Here is a 22,833-nt window from a genome sequence, read left to right as displayed (position 1 = left end):
AGAGAGACTAGTATTCCCCTTCCCCCCCCTTCCCCCCTATTCCCTTCTCCCCTCCCCACCCCCTCTCCCCCCTCCCCCTTCGCCCCTCCCCTCTCTCTTCCTCCTCCCCCCCTCTCCCCCCTCCTCTTCCCCCCCTTCCCTCTTCTCTCCCCCCCCTTCTTCCCCCCCTTCCCCTCCTCTTCCCTTCCCCCCCTTCCCCTCCTCTTCCCTCCCCCCCACCCCTCCTCCCTCTCCTCTTTCCCCCTCCCCCCTTCTTCCCCTCCTCTCTTCCTCCTCCTCCTCTTCTCTTCTCTTCCCCCTCCCCCCTCTTCCCCTCCTCCTCTTCTCTTCCCCTCCTCCCCTCCCCCTCTCTCTCAGCCCCCTCTCTTCCCCCTCCTTCCCCCTCTCTCCTCCTCTCCTCCCCTTCCCCTCCCCTCTCCCTCCTCCTCTCTCTTCCTCTCCCCCCCCTTCCCTCCTCCTCTCCCCCCCTTCCTCCTCCTCCTCCTCCCCCCCTCCAAAGTGAAACTGTTCTAACTGACTAGAACTGGAGCAAACTAAATGCCGAGAATTCAAATTGCTAAGATACTCCATTTCTAAACCAGTTGCTCCAAAAAAACAGGAGCAACTCAGGCCAAAACTTGGCCCATTGTCCCCCAGCTCTGTTGAGGTGCAACTGTCCAGCTTGTACAGATCACACCTTCCCCAGAAACAGTCCCAATGCCTCAGGAATCTAAAGCCCTCCCTCCTGCACCAACTCCCCAGTCACACATTCATCTGCTCTATCCTCCTATTTCTGTACTCACTAGCACGTGGCACCGGGAGTAATCCGGAGATTACTACCTGTGAGGTCCTGCTTTTTAATCTCTCTCCTAGCTCCCTAAAATCTGCCCTGCAGGACCTCATCCCTCTTTGTACTTATGTCATTGGTATCGATATGGCCCATGACCTTTGGCTGTTCACCCTCTCCCCCCTTCAGAATACCCTGCATCTCTCAGTGACATCCTTGACTCTGGCACCAGGAAGGCAACATACAATCCTGGAGTCACTTCTGCGGCCTCAGAAAATGCCTGAATGATCCCTGCCACTATTGCTCTTCCACTCTATTTCCTCCCTGTGCAGCTGAGCCACCCGTGGTGCCGTGGACTTGGTTCTGGCTGCACTCCCCAGAGGAACCATCGCCCCCACCAGTACTCAGAACAGAATACTTGTTGGAGAGCGAGATGCACTCCGGGACTCCTGCACTGCCTGTCTGGTGGTCACCCATTCTCTCTCTTCTTGCACACTCTTAAGCTGCAGGATGACCACCTTCAGAAACCTGAGTTCTCAGCCTCGCTGATGCACCGCAGTGACACCAGCTGCTGCTCAAGCTCCGAAATCCGGATCTGGAGCTATTGCAGCTGGTGACACTTCCTGCACATGTGGTTGTCCAGGCCACGAGAAGTGTCACGGGATGTGCACGCCATGGGAACTGAGCTGCCGTGAGCAGAATACTCACCAATCAGCTGCTTCCCTTGTGCCCAGGTCCCTTTTTTTTACTCTGGCCAGCTTCTAATTCTGCCTGTGTTGCCTTGTCCCCCGCTCCGCTCCTGCACAGGTCAGGCTCTGCATTTACACTCACCGCTCCGGTCCAGTCCTGCACAGGTCAGGCTCTGCATTTACACTCCCCGCTCCGGTCAGGCTCTGCATTTACACTCCCCGCTCCGGTCAGGCTCTGCATTTACACTCACCGCTCCGGCTCCTCGCAGGTCCGCCTCTTCTGGGGGCTGCATCTGGTGCAGACTTCTTTAATAATGGATGTTACATAATTAACACCACATCCTTTAACATCGGCTCGTAACTATTGTGGTTTTTAAATAGTTCAACCTTCAAAGGAAAAATATATGTAAAACTGTCGTCAGATAGAGTATTTGCTCATCTGTAGTCTTTTACCACCCACGCTCGTCTGTTTAACTTGAACATGCGTTTAACTTGAATATGCATTCTCAATTGTGATTGCCGCAGGGAATTACTATCCTCTGTCGCTGTCGCAAACTTTATGGATATTAAAATGAAGAACATGATTGTACTTCTATTTCTCTTGCTGTTAGGTAGGTATATTTACATTTCTTTGATTCGGTGAAAGGTTTAATTATGTCTGACATGAGGTAACTTACAGACTGATGTATTTTAAGGCAGATTTTACTGTGCAGTAGTGACATTGATACTGAACTGGACTCACAGGTGCAGTAAACCATGGTTATTAGTGCTAATTATTTATAAACGTGTGTAAATTTTTAGCTGTGTTAAAATGACTATCTTCGGATTGTTTTGGGAGTGGCAGTGAGTCCTCCTCGATTCTGAGGGACTGCCTATGATGATGATCTGTGCCAAGTGGAGCCTTGCAGAATTACCTCCCAAACCATTGCACTCTGATAGTCACTTGTTCTAGTGGAAATGTAGAAAAATAGTTCAAAATCCATAGTCAGTATCATTTTGGGCAGAAACCACCATTGGCCCATCTAGCCTGGAACTAACAGCACTGTATCCCTTTTCATATTAGGAATTCGTCCACTCCTTTTTTAAAACCTGCCTTGGTTTTCAGCTCCACCATTCCTGCTGGTACTTGGTTCCACAATTCTATCATTCTCTTACCAAAAATGTGAGCTCTGTTTTCTGTTTTCTTTTCACACCTTTAAACTTTAATCTGTGGCGTTCCATCCTCAAATCCTGTGCCTGTCAGAAGAACTTTACTGGGTTAATTTCTCCATACCTGTGAAAATCCTAAATTTCTCTCCTTCCAGAGAGTAAACTCCCAGGCTAGATTGGTTTATTCATCGTCTTTCACATAACTCGGCTCTCTAAGTTCACAAATCAGCTTCATAGCCTCCTCTGGACTCTCAGCAATAATTCTACATCTTTTGGAGACCAAAACTGAATGTAGTATTCCAGCTGTGGCAACATCACCTCCACAGACACCTACAGATACATGCTTCAAATTTTACTGTTATTTTAAAATGTTAAATTTAGTTTCTAGAAATAGTTTAATTGCAGCTTTACACAGTGACATGGTTTCTTTTTACTCACAATGGGGGAACGCTTTCCCTGTGCAATGGATGGAGCAATTGCAAGTGTACAATTTTGCTACACCTAGTGCAAGAAGGAAATCTTCTCCCTGTATTCTGATTTAGGGCAATCTACTGGCAAAACATTAGATGGGAGAGGGTAAATTCCTGACTGTCCCAGTCACAGAAAAGCTCTTACTGCAGCATTGTTTTTTGTGAGAGAATGTCCTGGGTTCTAGTTGAATGTGTCTTTTGAGTCTATTAACTTTTAATCAGAATGTTAAAAGCTATTTTCTATTTCTGATGATTATATTAACCTCACTTCACCAGCTGTAACACATAGTAATGAAAGACTCTGAGTTTGAAGTAACCTGTGGATCGCAATTTCTAACATTCTCAGGAAACCAGAACGTACCTTTTAGTCTGCATGAAAGCACATGCATTTCTCATAGCTTATGCAGTTATACAGCTGAGCTTACAGAGAGTTTATTGAGTGTTATGTATATTTGTGACTACTGTGTAACCAAACATCAATTAGGATTATTCAAATAGGAACACCAGACTACAAACCAGTATACAGAAAATGTTCAGTGAAAAACTCCTTTGAAAACTCTGGTAATTATTATGAATTATACTGTAGGCTTTGTTCATAAATCTTTTAAAATCATGTGTGAAGGGTACAGCAGCGTAGTGGCTATGTTACCAGAGGCCTGGACTAATGATCCGGGGACAAAAGTTCAAATCCCACCATGGCAGTTGGGGAATTTAAATTCAATTAAATAAATCTGGAATTTAAAAAAAAAAAACGAGTATCAGTAACCATGAAACTATCAGATTGTCGTAAAAGCCCATCTGGTTCATTAATTCCTTTTTAGGAAGAAGATCTGCCGTCCTTACTTAGTCTGGCATATATGTGACTCCAGACTCACATGGTTGACTCTTAACTGCCCTCTGAAATGGCCTAGCAAGCCCCTCAGTTGTTCAAGGGCAATTAGAAATGGGCAATAATTGCTGGCATTGCCAGCAACACCCACATCCTGTGAACAAATATGAAGCTGTGTTCAGCATACTGCAGATTTCTGGTGTGAGAGCACACTGCAATGGTATAATATAACACAGGTTTGACCAGGAATATAAGTTTTCAATTGGGGAAAAGCCAATTTTACAAAGCTGCGATGTGATTTATTCAAAGTGGACTGGAAACAGCTACTTGAAGTGTCAGAGCAGTAGGAGGCATTCAAGGAGGAAACATAGAAACATAGAAAATAGGTGCAGGAGTAGGCCATTCGGCCCTTCGAGCCTGCACTGCCATTCAATGAGTTCATGGCTGAACATGCAACTTCAGTACCCCATTCCTGCTTTCTTGCCATACCCCTTGATCCCCCTAGTAGTAAGGACTTCATCTAACTCCTTTTTGAATATATTTAGTGAATTGGCCTCAACAACTTTCTGTGGTAGAGAATTCCACAGGTTCACCACTCTCTGGGTGAAGAAGTTTCTCCTCATCTCGGTCCTAAATGGCTTACCCCTTATCCTCAGACTGTGACCTCTGGTTCTGGACTTCCCCAACATTGGGAACATTCTTCCTGCATCTAATCTGTCTAAACCCGTCAGAATTTTAAACGTTTCTATGAGGTCCCCTCTCATTCTTCTGAACTCCAGTGAATACAAGCCCAGTTGATCCAGTCTTTCTTGATGGGTCAGTCCCGCCATCCCGGGAATCAGTCTGATGAACCTTCGCTGCACTCCCTCAATAGCAAGAATGTCCTTCCTCAAGTTAGGAGACCAAAACTGTACACAATACTCCAGGTGTGGCCTCACCAAGGCCCTGTACAACTGTAGCAACACCTCCCTGCCCCTGTACTCAAATCCCCTCGCTATGAAGGCCAACATGCCATTTGCTTTCTTAACCGCCTGCTGTACTTGCACGCCAACCTTCAATGACACCCAGGTCTCGTTGTACCCCCCCTTTTCCTAATCTGTCACCATTCAGATAATAGTCTGTCTCTCTGTTTTTACCACCAAAGTGGATAACCTCACATTTATCCACATTATACTTCATCTGCCATGCATTTGCCCACTCACCTAACCTATCCAAGTCACTCTGCAGCCTCATAGCATCCTCCTCGCAGCTCACACTGCCACCCAACTTAGTGTCATCCGCAAATTTGGAGATACTACATTTAATCCCCTCGTCTAAATCATTAATTTACAGTGTAAACAGCTGGGGCCCCAGCACAGAACCTTGCGGTACCCCACTAGTCACTGCCTGCCATTCTGAAAAGTACCCATTTACTCCTACTCTTTGCTTCCTGTCTGACAACCAGTTCTCAATCCATGTCAGCACACTACCCCCAATCCCATGTGCTTTAACTTTGCATATTAATCTCTTGTGTGGGACCTTGTCGAAAGCCTTCTGAAAGTCCAAATATACCACATCAACTGGTTCTCCCTTGTCCACTCTACTGGAAACATCCTCAAAAAATTCCAGAAGATTTGTCAAGCATGATTTCCCTTTCACAAATCCATGCTGACTTGGACCTATCATGTCACCTCTTTCCAAATGCGCTGCTATGACATCCTTAATAATTGATTCCATCATTTTACCCACTACTGAGGTCAGGCTGACCGGTCTATAATTCCCTGTTTTCTCTCACTCCTTTTTTTTAAAAAGTGGGGTTACATTGGCTACCCTCCACTCGATAGGAACTGATCCAGAGTCAATGGAATGTTGGAAAATGACTGTCAATGCATCCGCTATTTCCAAGGCCACCTCCTTAAGTACTCTGGGATGCAGTCCATCAGGCCCTGGGGATTTATCGGCCTTCAGCCCCATCAATTTCCCAACACAATTTTCCGACTAATAAGGATTTCCCTCAGTTCCTCCTCCTTACTGGACCCTCTGACCCCTTTTATATCCGGAAGGTTGTTTGTGTCCTCCTTAGTGAATACCGAACCAAAGTACTTGTTCAATTGGTCTGCCATTTCTTTGTTCCCCGTTATGACTTCCCCTGATTCTGACTGCAGGGGACCTACGTTTGTCTTTACTAACCTTTTTCTCTTTACATATCTATAGAAACTTTTGCAATCCGCCTTAATGTTCCCTGCAAGCTTCTTCTCGTACTCCATTTTCCCTGCCCTAATCAAACCCTTTCTCTTCCTCTGTTGAGTTCTAAATTTCTCCCAGTCCCTGGGTTCGCTGCTATTTCTGGCCAATTTGTATGCCACTTCCTTGGCTTTAATACTATTCCTGATTTCCCTTGATAGCCACGGTTGAGCCACCTTCCCTTTTTTATTTTTACGCCAGACAGGAATGTACAATTGTTGTAGTTCATCCATGCGGTCTCTAAATGTGTGCCATTGCCCATCCACAGTCAACCCCTTAAGTATCATTCGCCAATCTATCCTAGCCAATTCACGCCTCATACCTTCAAAGTTACCCTTCTTTAAGTTCTGGACCATGGTCTCTGAATTAACTGTTTCATTCTTCATCCTAATGCAGAATTCCACCATATTATGGTCACTCTTCCCCAAGGGGCCTCGCACAACGAGATTGCTAATTAATCCTCTCTCATTACACACCACCCAGTCTTAGATGGCCTCCCCCCTAATTGGTTCCTTGACATATTGGTCCAGAAAACCATCCCTTATGCACTCCAGGAAATCCTCCTCCACCGTATTGCTTCCAGTTTGGCTAGCCCAATCTATGTGCATATTAAAGTCACCCATTATAACTGCTGCACCTTTATTGCATGCACCCCTAATTTCCTGTTTGAATACAAGAGCAGGAAGGTTATACTTAAATTGTATAATACACAGGTTAGACCACAGCGGGAATACTGCGTGCAGTTCTGGTTGCCATATTATAGGAAGGACATGATTGCCCTGGAGAGGGTGCAGAGGAGAGTTACGAGGATGCTGCCTGGAATGGAGAATCTTAGCTATGAGGACAGATTGGATAGGCTGGGTTTGCTCTCCTTGCAATAGAGGAGGCTGAGAGGAGACCTCATTGAGGTGTGTAAAATTTTGAGGGGGGCCTGGATATAGTGGATAGTAAGGGCCTATTTCCATTGGTGGAGGGGTCAATTACGAGAGGGCATAGGTTTATGGCGGTTTGTGGAAGGTTCAGAGGGGATTTGAAGGGAAGCTTCTTCATGCACCGGGGGGTGGGGTCTGGAACTCACTGCCTGGAAAGGTGGTAGAGGCAGAAACCCTCACCACATTTAAAAGGTGCTTGGATGGGCTGTTGAAGTGCCGTAACCTGCAGGGTTATAGACCTGGAGCTAGTAAGTGGGATTAGACTGGATCATCATCATCATAGGCAGTCCATCGAAAAGGAGGATGACTTGCTTCCACGCCGACAAAGGATGAGTTCACAGGTGTTTCAATGAAGGATCTAATATTCCAGGTCCTGAACTACATCCTGAAGAGTGGAAGATGCTTGTGTGTGGATTTTTTTAACGTGGAGTGGCCATTGCACACCAGCCACCACACGGGCTTGACAGAGCTAGGTCTTGGTCCAGTGGCAAGGGTTAACCAAGACGACTGGAGACTTGCTCTGCTGCACGGACCTAGTGTGCACATATATCGCAGTGTGGGCTGGCGCATGCTGTCCCTGGGCCCTCGCCTCTTCTGGCCCCGAACTTACGCCTCTCCTGGGCCCCGATGACATTGCTCTGCAATCTCTCACCGCTCCTTCGCCCCGATCTCACTGCTCCTGCTGTATCTGCCCATGCTCCAATCACCGACCTGGACCTTGATGATGTCACTCTTCGCTGCCGTCTCCCTCCTGCACCAGCTCGCGCTGTACCTTGCCGTGGTATGCCACCACGCAGCCAATGGCCGCCGCTTGCCGCTCCTTTTATGGCCCTGACCTGATGGTCTCTCGCAGGTCGCGGCCGCTATGCTGCTTCTTGTTGGCTAGCGCAGATACGATGGTAAGTACTTCAGGGAATGGAATATGGCCAGAGTGATTTCCTGGATTAGTTTTGAACGACTGGACGGGTCGGAGAGGAATTTTACCAGATTTTTTCCCCCAATTGCTTGGATTTATATCTTTTTTTTGCCTCTCGCAGGAGATCGCATGGCTCGGGTTGGGGTGGAATGTAGAATGTTTTAGTGTTAGGGGTGTCGCAGTTGTGTGGGGTGGACTTGTTGGGCTGGGTGCTCTTTACCTTTCCGTCTTTGTTCATAGGTTTTTATAACTTTAGGGTTCTGACCGAGGGCTGTGTGGCTCTTTGTCGGCTGGCGCGGAGACAATGGGCCGAAATGGCCTCCTTCCGTGCTGTAAATTTCTATGATTTCACAACGGAACTGAAAGTAGTAACAGAAATTTGCAAAGGTTGAAGGATCTCGGGCTGTTATTTCTAATCTTTTCTTTTTGTGGTTTTCTTCACGTACAATAGTCTGAGATAAATGAAAGCATTGAAAAGTTACTGTTGGGCCAGCTGAAAGGAGCAGGGCATACTCTTATGATTTTAAAAAGATAGATATGGGACTCCAACTGTCATTTTACTGCCCACACAATCTGAGAACATAATTTAATTCTTTTCCTTTGAAGATTGTATAACATTGAATTGCTAACTGGAGCTTCACGGGCGAAACACTATTCTATTTAATATCACCAAAAATGGCAACTACTGAGAGAAGTGAGCTGTGTTGTGACAGAAGCTAAAGCAGACATGGTTGGTTGCAGTCTGTTAGTCTAATCCACCTCATTAACCTCAAATGCTGGTACAGCAAGATCGAAGCTAGGCTGCAAACACGCCACTTCCCCACTCACCACAGATGAGCCTGCTTAGTTCTGAATATTTTCGATAGCAGAGACTGAACATGAACTGCAGCCTTAAAACTATTATATGACTGAGATTTTAGTTTTGCAATGTATGCTGACAAGAAGGAAAGTGCCAAGATCAAACATAGAAACATAGAAAATAGGTGCAGGAGTAGGCCATTTGGCCCTTCGAGCCTGTACCACCATTCAATAAGATCATGGCTGATCATTCACCTCAGTACCCCTTTCCTGCTTTCTCTCCACACCCATTGATCCCTTTAGCCTTGAGGGCCATATCTAACTCCCTCTTGAATAGCATCAACAACTCTCTGCGGTAGGGAATTCCACAGGTTAACAAGTTTCTCCTCATCTCAGTCCTAAATGGCTTACCCTTTATCCTAAGACTGTGACCCCTGGTTCTGGACTTCCCCAACATCGGGAACATTCTTCCTGCATCGAACCTGTCCAGTCCCGTCAGAATTTTATATATTTCTATGAGATCCCCTCTCATCCTTCTAAACTCCAGTGAATACAGGCCCAGTTGATCCAGTCTCTCCTCATATGTCAGCCTTGCCATCCCAGGAATCAGTCTGGTGAACCTTCGCTGCACTCCCTCACTAGCAAGAACATCCTTCCTCAGATTAGGAGACCAAAACTGAACGCAATATTCCAGGTGTGGCCTCACCAAGGCCCTGTACAACTGCAGTAAGACCTCCCTGCTCCTATATTCAAATCCCCTAGCTATGAAGGCCAACATACCATTTGCCGCCTTCACCGCCTGCTGTACCTGCATGCCAGATTTCAATGACTGATGTACCATGACACCCAGGTCTCATTGCATCTCCCCTTTTCCTAATCTGCTGCCATTCAGATAATAATCTGCCTTCGTGTTTTTGCCACCAAAGTGGATAACCTCACATTTATCCACATTATACTGCATCTGCCACGTGTTTGCCCACTCACCTAACCTATCCAAGTCACCTTGCAGCCTTTTAGCGTCCTCCTCACAGCTCACATCGCCACCCAGCTTAGTGTCATCTGCAAACTTGGAGATATTACACTCAATTCCCTCATCCAAATCATTAATGTATATTGTAAATAGCTGGGGTCCCAGCACTGAGCCCTGCGGGACTCCACTAGTCACTGCCTGCCATTCTGAAAAGGACCCGTTTATCCCGACTCTCTGCTAAATGATCTTATTGAAAGTTGGTGCAGGCTCAAATGGCCGAATGGCCAACTCCTGCATCTATTTTCTATGTTTTCCTGTCTGCCAACCGGTTCTCTATCCACGTCAGTATATTACCCCCAATATCTTGTGCTTTAATTTTGCACACCAATCTCTTGTGTGGGACCTTGTCAAAAGCCTTTTGAAAGTCCAAATACACCACATCCACTGGTTCTCCCTTATCCACTCTACCAGTTGCATCCTCAAAGAATTCTAGAAGATTTGTCAAGCAGGATTTCCCTTTCATAAATCCATTGGTGACTTGGACCGATCCGTCACTGCTTTCCAAATTTGCTGCTATTTCATCTTTAATAATTGATTCCAACATCTTCCCCACTACTGATGTCAGGCTAACCGGTCTATAATTCCCCGTTTTCTCTCTCCCTCCTTTTTAAAAAAAAAAAAGTGGTGTTACATTAGCTACCCTCCAGTTTATAGGAACCGATCCAGAGATGATTGACTGTTGGAAAATGATCACCAATGCAACCACTATTTCTAGGGCTACTTCCTTAAGTATTCTGGGATGCAGATCATCATACCGTGGGGATTTATTGGCCTTCAATCCCATCAATTTCCCTAATACAATTTCCCACCTAATAAGGATTTCCTTCAGTTCCTCCTTCTCACTAGACCCTCGGCCCCCGAGTATTTCCGGAAGTTTATTTGTGTCTTCCTTCGTGAAGACAGAACCAAAGTATTTGTTTAACTGGTCCACCATTTCTTTGTTCCCCATTATAAATTCACCTGAATCTGACTGCAAGGGACCTATGTTTGTTTTCACTAATCTTTTTCTCTTCACATATCTATAGAAGCTTTTGCAGTCAGTTTTTATGTTCCCAGCAAGCTTCCTTTCATACTCTATTTTTCCCCTGCTAATTAAACCCTTTGTCCTCCTCTGCTGTATTACAAAATTCTCCTAATCCTCAGGTTTGCTTCTTTTTCTGCCCAATTTATATGCCTCTTCCTTGGATTTAACACTATCCTTAATTTCCCTTGTTAACCAAGGTTGAGCCGCACTAAATCAAACTTCCTGTATTCAGTGATGCTGAGTTATTTTAGTGACCCTGAATATTATATTTAAATATAATTCTATGCTGCTATTACTTTTCTTTTCTGGGAAATAACACCCACATACAGTCCAACCCCCAGAATATGCAGCTCCTCAAATATAAAATATGTCTGAAAACGGCAGAAAGTCCACCTGAAACAATAGCCCCACCAGGAATGAGAGATGGCAGATTCATTTTACTTTATAAAAAAAATGATAAAGACTATGGCAGAATAATGATACGGTTATGTCATTTGTCAAAGTTCTTTTCTTGGCTGAAATAAAAGGAGAACATGTCATGACTGGCATTTACTGAATTGATCTTCTTTTGCTGGTACCCAGCTCTCCTATGCTGTTGATAAACAGGCCTTAACCTATGTTACTTTGTTCATGTGCCACTGATAATACAAGTTTCTGGCACATAACTTTTGAGTATAGTGGTGCTGGTTACTCCCAGAAGCGGTCTGAGTATCTTGTGTTCAGAAGTGTGCCTTTACTGCCCCGTATTAGACTGTATGATACAAACTCAAAAAAGTATCTTTCTGAATTCAAGGCTCATGATACCAGAGGGAAAGTGATGGACTTTTTCCAAGTAGCACAGAATCATGTTCTTGCCACAGCATCCAGTGGTGGGTACATTAAACTAGACATTAAAAAGGTTCAGAATTGTCTCATCCTGTTGAGTGAAGTAAATATTTCAGCCCAGCAGACCTGCCTGGCTATGTAGCTGTCAAACCCTGCAAGTATTGCACAAGAGGTTGAAGAGCAAGGCACACACTGCTAAGAACATAAGAACATAAGAAATAGGAGCAGGAGTAGGCCATACGGCCCCTCGAGCCTGCTCCGCCATTCAATAAGATCATGGCTGATCTGATCATGGACTCAGCTCCACTTCCCTGCCCTCACCTCATAACCCCTTATCCCCATATCGTTTAAGAAACTGTCTATTTCTGTCTTAAATTTATTCAATGTCCCAGCATCCACAGCTCTCTGAGGCAGTGAGTTCCACAGATTCACAACCCTCAGAGAAGAAATTTCTCCTCATCTCTGTTTTAAATGGGAAGCCCCTTATTCTAAGATCGTGCCCTCTAGTTCTAGTCTCCCCCATCAGTGGAAACATCCTCTCTGCATCCACCTTGTCAAGCCCCCTCATAATCTTATATGTTTTGATAAGATCACCTCATTCTTCTGAATTCCAATGAGTAGAGACCCAACCTACTCAACCTTTCCTCATAAGTCAACCCCCTCATCCCCGGAATCAACATTGTGAACCTTCTCTGAACTGCCTCCAAAGCAAGTATATCCTTTCGTAAATATGGTAACCAAAACTGCACGCAGTATTCCAGGTGTGGCCTCACCAATACCTTATATAGCTGTAGCAAGACTTCTCTGCTTTTATACTCCATCCCCTTTGCAATAAAGGCCAAGATACCATTGACCTTCCTGATCACTTGCTGTACCTGCATACTATCCTTTTGTGTTTCATTCACAAGTACCCCCAGGTCCCGCTGTACTGCAGCACTTTGCAATCTTTCTCCATTTAAATAATAGCTTGCTCTTTGATTTTTTTCTGCCAAAAAATGCATGACCCCACACTTTCCGACATTATACTCCATCTGCCAAATTTTTGCCCACTCACTTAGCCTGTCTATGTCCTTTTGCAGATTTTTTTGTGTCCTCCTCACAAATTTCTTTTCCTCCCATCTTTGTATCGTCAGCAAACTTGGCTACGTTACACTCAGTCCCTTCTTCCAAGTCATTAATATAGATTGTAAATAGTTGGGGTCCCAGCACTGATCCCTGCGGCACCCCACTAGTTACTGGTTGCCAACCAGAGAATGAACCGTTTATCCCAACTCTCTGGTCTCTGTTAGTTAGCCAATCCTCTATCCATGCTAATATATTACCCCCAACTCCGTGAACTTTTATCTTGTGCCGTAAACTTTTATGTGGCACCTTGTTAAATGCCTTCTGGAAATCCAAATACACCACATCCACTGGTTCCCCTTTATCCATCCTGTTCGTTACATCCTCAAAGAATTCCAGCAAATTTGTCAAACATGACTTCTCCTTCATAAATCCATGCTGACTCTGCCTGACCGAATTATTTTCCAAATGTCCTGCTACTGCTTCTTTAATAATGGACTCCAACATTTTCCCAACCACAGATGTTAGGCTAACTGGTCTATAGTTTCCTGCTTTTTGGCTGCCTCCTTTTTTAAATAGGGGCGTTACATTTGCAGTTTTCCAATCTGCTGGAATCTACCCAGAATCCAGGGAATTTTGGTAAATTACAACCAATGCATCTACAATCCCTGCCGCTACTTCTCTTAAGTTCCTAGGATGCAAGCCATCAGGTTCAGGGGATTTATCTGCCTTTAGTCCCATTATCTTGCTGAGTACCACCTCCTTAGTGATTGTGATTGTGTTAAGTTCCTCCCCCCATAGCCCCTAGACTATCCATTGTCGGAATATTGTTAGTGTCCTCTACTGTAAAGACTGATACAAAGTATTTGTTCAGAGTTTCTGCCATCCCCTTGTTCCCCATTACTAATTCCCTGGTCTTGTCCTCTAAGGAACCAACATTTATTTTAGCTACCCTTTTCCTTTTCATATACCTATAGAAACTCTTGCTATCTGTTTTATATATTTTGCGCTAGTTTACTTTCATAGTCTATCTTCCCTTTCTTAATCATTTTTTAAGTCATTCTTTGCTGGCTTTTAAAAGCTTCCCAATCTTCTGTCCTCCCACTAGTTTTGACCACTTTGTGTGCACTTGTTTTTAATTGGATACCATCCTTTATTTCTTTAGTTAGCCACGGATGGCTATCTTTTCTCTCACACCCTTGCCTCCTCACTGGAATATATTTTTCTTGAGAGTTGTGAAATATCTCCTTAAATGTACACCACTGTTCATCAACCGTCCTACATTTTAATCTATTTTCCCAGTCCACTTTACTCAACTGTGCCCTCATACCTTCATAGTCTCCTTTATTTAAGCTTATTACGCTGGTTAGAGCTCCAACTTTCTCACCCTCCATCTGAATTTGAAATTCAATCATGAAAGAAGATGCAGCTACCAATAAACATTGTAAAGAAAAGAAAAATAAAATAAAATTGACTCCCTTGGATGGAGCTGAACACCCAAAGAAGACAGAGAGTAAGATTCTACACAAGAGAAAAATGGGTGTTGAAACAAAGAAATGGAAGAAAAAGAAACCATAAACCAACTTGAAACGACCCTTTCCTCTAGTGTGACTATAATATGCAGCCAAGTGTTGTCGATGGATGATCAGAAGATCTATTTTATGGTTTCATATTTGTACATTGGACATGCGGAGGATGCTGTGTGGGATATTGACATTCTCTGAACAGACTGCTTTCTTGGACTTAGTCCATTGGGAACACAAACGCAGAATATTCAGATGGTGACTGACTAGACCATTACTGTCATTTTAGGAATCTTGCGTGCAATTATCAAATTATAGTTTTTAAACTCATTGCAAAGTTCTGCTTTAGGAGCTAACACTTCACTATATGGAAAATAATTATTCCTGTTAAAAGGTGTAAAATCTGTTAAATATTTCTGAAATGGATTTTTGTATGAGGAGCGAAACCTCTAGTGGCACATAGTTAACATTTCTTAACTCGTAAGAGTTGCTTTTGTTTAGTTTCAATTGCCATCTTCCCACGATAAGGTAGTTGCTATGGGCTGGGGAGGAAAAGAATTAGAACTGGCTTTCCACATCTGATCAATGGTTAAACGGAATGTTTACATTCACTGTGTAGGCTTACACATGAAGAATAGCCACTTGAGGGAAGTAGTGGAGGGCTACTGGCACTGGTGGAACTATTCCAGTACGTCGGTTTATTCAGGAGAGGGAAGAAGAGGTGGGGTGGAGGAAAAGAAAATCGACCAAAACAATATTCTAAAATATGCTTTGGGGCCCAACATATGACATGCGTGATAAATTTAGTGCTTGTGCCTCGGGCCAGCTCTTCTGATTCTATTCCCAGCTCCATACCTACGTCAGTTGTGGCTCAGTGGGTAGCACTGTCAACTCTGAGTCAGAAGGTTGTGTGTTCAAGTCCCACTCCAGGTACTTGAACACACAAATCTCGGCTGACACTCCAGTGCAGTGCTGAAGGAGTGCTGTACATCATAGAAAGTTACAGCACAGAAGGAGGCCATTTTGGCCCATCGTGTCCGTGCCGGCCGACAAAGAGCAATCCAGCCTAATCCCACTTTCCAGCTCTGGGTCCATAGCCCTGTAGGTTACTTCAAGTGCACATCCAAATACTATTTAAATGTAGTGAGGGTTTCTGCCTCTACCACCCTTTCAGGCAGTGAGTTCCAGACCCCCGCAACCCTCTGGGTGAAGAAATTTCCCCTCAAATCCCCTTTCAACCTTCTACCAATTACTTTAAATCTATGTCCCCTGGGTTTTGCCCCCTCTGCTGAGGGAAATAGATCCTTTCTATCCAGTTTATATAGGCCCCTCATAATTTTATACACCTCAATAAGGTCTCCCCTCAGCCTCCTCTGTTCCAAGGAAAACAAACCCAGCCTATCCAATCTTTCCTCATAGCTAGTGTTTCCAGCATTCCTTGTTTTTATTTCAAATTCTGGTAATTGCTTTAAGGAACTGGATTGGTTTTTGCCTTCATAAGATTCCACTTTAGTCTTCAGAAGCAATACAATGCCACAGCCAACTTCATTTGTGGTTAAAATATAAAGAACATTTCTTACACAAATAATAAACAAGCAAATAATCTAGTCGTTATATATTTACAGTAGAACATCTTTTATCTAATTCCTCAAGCAGATAAAGACAGTGGCAGCCTGGATACAGAATTGGCTCAGTGACAGGCAACAGAGAGTAGTGGTGAACGGTTGTTTTTTGGACTGGAGGAAGGTATACAGTGGTATTCCCCAGGGACCACTGCTTTTCTTAATATATACTAATGATTTGGACATGGGTGTACAGGGCACAATTTCAACATTTGCAGATGACACAAAATCTGGAAGTACAGGTAGAGCTTCCAAATCCGGAAATCTTGGGACCAAGTCCATTCCGGATTTTGGAACGTCTTTCCGACGTCCCAAATCCAGAAACACCTGGAATGAGGTAAGGGGGGGGAGGGGGGTCGGCAGCTGAGGGTTCAGCTGCGTCGGCTCCGGGTCGGGGGTCGGCGGTTCTGGGTTCGGCAGCGTCAGCTGCGGGTCAGGGGTCGGCGGTTCCGAGTCGGGTCTGCGGGTCAGGGGTTGGCAGTTCCGGGTTGGCGGTTCCGGGTCGGGTCGATGGTTCAGGGTTTGGCAGCGTTGGCTGCGGGTCAGGGGTCGGCGGTTCCGGGTCAGGTCGGCGGTTCTGGATTCGGCAGCGTCGGCGGTTCCGGGTCAGATCGGTGGTTCCGGGTCAGGGGTCGGCGGTTCTGGGTTCGGCTGCAGGTCAGGGGTCGGCGGTTCCAGGTTCGGCTGCAGGTCAGGTGTCGGCGGCTGGAAAAAACCTGTGTTGAAGACCTGCAAAAAAAAGTAAGTTAATGTTTTTATTTTTGAATTCTTTTTCAGCGATTTAGTAGGTGGTAAGGGTTTTGTGTATTTGTATTTTTTGGAATTTTTTTTTGTGGTGTTTTTCCCCTTTCCTAGGCCCAACTTGCAGCGGTAATTGGTTTAAAAAAAAATGTCCAGATTTCGGATCATTTTCCGAATTCCAGGTGATCCTGCCACGGATCGGCCTGGTGTCCGAATTCCGGAACATTCCAAATTTTGAAACTCCGGATTTCGGACGCTCAACCTGTATAGTGAACAATCAGGTGGAGAGTGATCGATTTGAAGAGGACAGAGACAGGCTGATGAAATGGGCGGGCACGGGGCAGGTGAAATTTAACGCAGAAAAATGTGAAGTGATGGATTTTGGTAGAAAGAATGAGGAGAGGACATATAAACTAAATGGTACAAGCCTAAAGAGAGACCTGGGGGTATGTGTGCATAAATCGTTGAAGGTGGCAGGACAGGGTGAAAAAGCAGTTAAAACGGCTGATGGGATCCTGGGCTTCATAAATAGAGGTATAAACTTGGATGAAACACTGGTTCGGCCCCAACTGGAGTATTGTGTCCAATTCTGGGCACCGCACTTTAGAAAGGATGTGAAGGCCATAGAGAAGATGCAGAAAAAATTTACGAAAGTGATTCCAGGAATGAGGGACTTCAGTTACATTAATATACTGGAGATGCTGGGGTTGTTCATTTTTGTAAACAAATGACTCATTTTTATCTTTCAAAAGGGAATTGGAAAAGGAAAAAAAATTGCAAGTCTGTGGGGAAAGGGCAGGGAAGTGGGACTGGGTCAGAATCTGGATGGGCGAATGGACTACTTTCGTGTGTAACCATTCTATGATTCGATTCTATAATGGTTCACCCAAAACAGCACACAGTACTCAAACTGTGGTCTAGCCAATGTTCTGTACTAATTTCAACCTTTAGAATTTTATGCCCAAAATGGCTTTTTATACTGCATTTTTGCTTTCAAGGAATTATGCATTTGAACCCCTTTGGTATCTCACTTCATCCACATCTGCTGAAGGTGCGCAGGTGCATGGCCACACAAGTATCGGGAGGTCCCTCGCAGGCCGCTCACAAAGCTGTTCCTGTTGGAAGACAGCATGCATGCATGGCCGCGCAGCAAATTTAAAGGGACCATGCACGAAAAAAAATTAGAGGGAACATTGCCTCCAGCATCTTTCCATTAAGTGTATAATCCCATTCCTTATGCATTACCTCACACATCTGCCACTTGCTGGCCCATCAACATACATAGCAATCAATCCTGACTCCAATTCCTTTTTTAAGGTTGACCCTTAAGCTTTTTTCGTGGTTTTCTTATTTAATTTTTTTTGCTGGCTTCTCTCCCTTTCCCAAAGTTTTTCTAGCTGTTCCATGGTGTCTTTCATCCTGGTGCCAGAGAGGCAGCATACCACTCGGGACTTCACAATCATGATTGCATAAAATACTGTCTGTATCCCTGATTATAGAATCTCCCACTACTACCATTCTCTTATTTGTATAGTCTATCTGTGCTCATCCCACCTCAGGGCAGACTCTTGCTCCATGGTGCCATGACGTTGCTCATAACTGTCCTCCTCTGAATCACTGTCCACCTCATGTCCAACACTCCATATCTATTGGACAATCCAGTAACTCGGTGCTGGTTCGACCTTTGAATCATGTCTACCTTTGCTGCACTGCAGATGTCCACCTACTGCTCTATTTCTACACTATCCCTGTGTCCTGAATCATCTAGCACTGCTTCTTGGGTGACCTCACTCTGGAGAGTACGATCCACAAACGCCTCCCTTTCTCTGATGCTGCGGAGAGAGCCAATTCAACTCGAGCACAAAGATCCTCTGCTCCAGAGACTTGATTTTCTTGCAATGCAAATAAGCAGCAGTCTACTGAGGGTCTATGGTGGCCCACATATCACACTCCACACAGGGTTCCTGCACTGCCCTGAAACACTCGGTGTATGAGAGCCATATATCAGACTCCACACGTCAGTGTTCCTGCACTGTCTCAATGCACTCAGGGTGTATGGTGAACCATATATCACACTCCACACATCACAGTGTTCTTGCACTACCCTGATACACTCAGGGTGTATGAGAGCCGTATATCAGTCTCCACACATCTCCTGCACTGCCTCGATGCACTGAGGGTCTATGGTGACCCAGATATAACATTCCACACACATCATGGGGTCCCCTGTGCTGCCATCCTGATGTGACTTACTTAAATGTGCATAGGTTTAGCCTGAACTCTGAGTAGCACCAAAGGCTCACAAGAATCAAATTCCACTTACTAACCACGCTATTAATTAACAAAAACTCCTGTCCAAAGTCACTTCAGCTAAAAGCCTGCTAAGTCTGATTCCCTATTGAGGTTAACCTCTGAGAGAAGTGAGCTGTGTTGTAACAGAATCTAAAGCAGAAATGGTGGGTTGCAGTCTGTTAGTTTAATCCACCTCATTAACCTCAAATGCTGGTACAGCTAGATCGAAGCTGTGCTGCATACACACCACTTCCTCACTCATCACTGATGAGCCTGCTTAGTTCTGAATATTTTCTATAGGAGACACTGAACATGAACTGCAGTCTTAAAACTATTATATGGCTGAGATTTTAATTTTGCAATGTATGCTGACGAAGGAAAGTGCAAAGATCAAGTGCCGCACCACGTCAAACTCACTGTATCCAGTGAAGCTGAGTCTATTTTCGTGACCCTGGATTGTTATATTTAAGTATCATTCTATGCTGCTATTGTTAAATATCGAATAACTCCACGAGGCTAAGTACGGTGAGCTAGTTCAGGCATGACTTTACGGCAGTTTATTTATTCTCAAAGTGGGGATTCAACATGGCTGCCAACATTATATACAAGGCTTGCACGTGTCTGCCAGTGACCATTAGGACTCCGACAGTCACACCCTCCGGTGGCAGGTAAAACCCAGTTAACATACATAACATCATTCCTATGGCAGAATAATGATACGGTTATGTCATTTGTCAAAGTTCTTTTCTTGACTGAAATAAAAGGACAACATGTCATAACTGGCAGTTATTGAATTGATCTTGATTTGCTTGTTGTTGATAAACAGGCCTTAAACTGTATCACTTTGTTCATGTGCCACTGATAATACAAGTTTCCGGCACTTAACTTTTGGCTATAGTGGTGCTGGTTGCTCCCAGAAGCGGTCTGAGTATCTTGTGTTTAGAAATGTGCCTTTACTGCCTGGTATCTAATTATATGATCGTGGCTGAACGGGATATGGTGGTTTTTGCACATGGGAGGTACAGTTAAGGGTCTGCCATGTTTTTATTTCAAATTCTGGTAATTGCTTTAAGGAACTGGATTGCTTAATGCCTCCATAAGATTCCACTTTCATCTTCAGAAGCAATACAATACCACAGCCAACTTCATTTAAAATTTAAAATATGAAGAAAATTTCACACAAATAATAATTATATCTTTACAGTAGAACATCTTTTATTTCATTCCACAAGCAGATAAAATAATTTAAAAAAAAAATCACAACACTAATCTGGTTGTTTTGTTGCAGTTGCTGGCTCTTGAACTGTAGCTTGAAAAAGAATTGAAGGATTTTATTGGCTGGTTTTACACTGGTTACTGGTTAGTAGCAATCTGTGCAATGACAGAAGCCTCTTTTGATTAATTCATATTTAATCAATCAGAAAATGGAGCCAATTACTAAGGATAACAAAGGACAGTGGTTATTTGGACCAATTATAACTTTTTTATCAGCAGACACATGCTTAATTACCAGACTTTTAATTAGAGATTTAAATCTGCATCCACGAAATGTAATTCTGCATTGTTGCAATTGACAACTGATGTGGAAGATGTGTTTCTAAAACGCCTTGGGATGTTTTACTACGTTAAAGGTGCTATATAAATGCAAGTTGTTGCTTTTTTCTGTAGCATTACCAATGCATGTAATTTTTGTTTATGGTGTGAAGCCTAGAGTTAATTACATGTTGTGGTCTGAGCGTTGTATTGCATAGCTAGTGCATAAAGGCTGTAGCCTAGTACTCTATTGCTCTAGCTACAGATCATTGCATTTTGTGAGCATTTTAAAATTGCTTCATCACATTGTCTGAACATGGCTTGCTTCTATGTATTTCAAATTTGCAAGAAATATGTATGATATAAATGGAATTAGCATAGGGGGACTGGGAACTACAGCCATATGGGCTTGATTTACTGCCCGTCACAGAACAGTGTCAAATGGGGAATTTAAGTTGTCTACAATTTTGGGTAAAGTGAGATCAAGAGCAGTTCTATGAGCTTATGGTTTATGTTCATAACATGTATATCAGTGAGATCATTACAGTTCAAACAGCATGTCAGTCTTAAAGATAAACATGGTTCCTTTTATTTGAAAAGGTTTGTAATCTGACCTTTTTCCTTGTTGTCACAAGTCTTAACATTTCCTTAATGTTCACAGCTTCAGATATGCAATTTCCCTGAATCATGCAGTGACCTAAATCTTGATATTTCTGAGTTTAAACACGTGGGGCTGGATTTTTGGCTGATTTACGTCCCATTTAGATTTTGCGCTGGGTGGAATTTTTGCCAATACTTCGGTTCTGTCTTCATGGAAGAGGACACAAATAACATCCCAGAAATGCTAGGGAACCAAGGGTCTAGTGAGCAAGAGGAATGAAAGGAAATGATAATTAGTAAGAAAAGAGTGCTGGAGAAACTAATGGGACTGAAGGCAGATAAATCCCCAGGGCCTGATGATTTGCATCCCAGAGTACTAAAAGAGGTAGCCATGGAAATAGTAGATGCATTAGTTGTCATCTTCCAAAATTCTATAGATTATGAAATAGTTCCTGCAGATTGGAGAGTGGCAAATGTAATCCCACTATTTAAAAAAGGAGGGAGAGATAAAACGGGGAACTACAGACCGGTTAGCCTGACATCAGTAGTAGGGAAAATACTAGAGTCTATTATAAAGGATGTGATAATGGTACACTTAGATAATTAAACAAAGTCAACATGGATTTATGAAAGGAACTGGAGTTTTTTGAGGATGTAACTGATAGAATAGATAAGGGAGAACCAGTAGATGGAGTGTATTTGGATTTTCAGATGGCCTTTGATAAAGTCCCACGTAAGAGTTTAATGTGCAAAATTAAAGCACATAGGATTGGGGGTAATGTGTTGAAAATTGGTTAACTGAGGAAACAGAGTGTAGGAATAAACGGGTCTTTTTCGGGATGGCGGGCAGTGACTAGTGGGGTACCACAGGGATCAGTGCTTGGGCCCCAGCTATTCACAATATATATAAATGATTTGGATGAGGGAACGAAATGTAATATTTCCAAGTTTGCCGACAACACAAAACTAGGTGGGGTTGTGAGTTGTGAGAAGGATGCAAAGGTGCTACAAGGGAAGGGAGGACCTTGAGACAATCACTATCACTAGGGAGATAGTGCTGGACATGCTAATGGGACTCAAGGTAGACAAGTCCCCTGGTCCTGATGAAATGCATCCCAGGGTATTAAAAGAGATGGCGGAAGTTATAGCAGATGTATTCGTTATAATCTACCAAAATTCTCTGGACTCTGGGGAGGTACCAGCGGATTGGAAAGCAGCTAATGTAACGCCTCTGTTTAAAAAAGGGGGCAAACAAAAGGCAGGTAACTATAGGCCGGTTAGTTTAACATCTGTAGTGGGGAAAATGCTTGAAACTATCATTAAGGAAGAAATAGCGGGACATCTAGATAGGAATACTGCAATCAAGCAGACGCAGCATGGATTCATGAAGGGGAAATCATGTTTAACTAATTTACTGGAATTCTTTGAGGATATCACGAGCATGGTGGATAGAGGTGTACCGATGGATGTGGTGTATTTAGATTTTCAAAAGGCATTCGATAAGGTGCCACACAAAAGGTTACTGCAGAAGATAGAGGTACGCGGAGTCAGAGGAAATGTATTAGCATGGATAGAGAATTGGCTGGCGAACAGAAAGCAGAGAGTTGGGATAAATGGGTCCTTTTCGGGTTGGAAATCGGTGGTTAGTGGTGTGCCACAGGGATCGGTGCTGGGACCACAACTGTTTACAATATACATTGATGACCTGGAAGAGGGGACAGAGTGTAGTGTTACAAAATTTGCAGATGACACAAAGATTAGTGGGAAAGCGGGTTGTGTAGAGGACACAGAGAGGCTGCAAAGAGATTT

General features: G+C 43.9%; 1 protein-coding gene across 2 annotated transcripts in view; it reads left to right on the top strand.

Annotated features, from left to right (window-relative positions):
• LOC139226240 (integrin alpha-E-like) overlaps positions 1 to 22,833 on the top strand; it is a 244,876-nt gene that overhangs the window by 22,692 nt on the left and 199,351 nt on the right. Inside the window, exon 2 of one of the 2 annotated variants that reach the window (XM_070856861.1) lies at positions 1,981 to 2,066. In XM_070856861.1, coding sequence (XP_070712962.1) covers positions 2,015 to 2,066 — 52 coding nt within the window. In that variant the 5' untranslated portion in view covers positions 1,981 to 2,014. Of the gene's footprint in view, positions 1 to 1,980; positions 2,067 to 19,888; positions 19,911 to 22,833 lie in introns of those variants that run through there. The other variant, XM_070856862.1, reaches the window with a different exon arrangement.

This window comes from Pristiophorus japonicus, chromosome 16 (assembly GCF_044704955.1).
Source record: "Pristiophorus japonicus isolate sPriJap1 chromosome 16, sPriJap1.hap1, whole genome shotgun sequence".
NCBI classification, from domain to species: domain Eukaryota; kingdom Metazoa; phylum Chordata; class Chondrichthyes; family Pristiophoridae; genus Pristiophorus; species Pristiophorus japonicus.
This window is presented reverse-complemented; position numbering and strand designations above follow the sequence as displayed.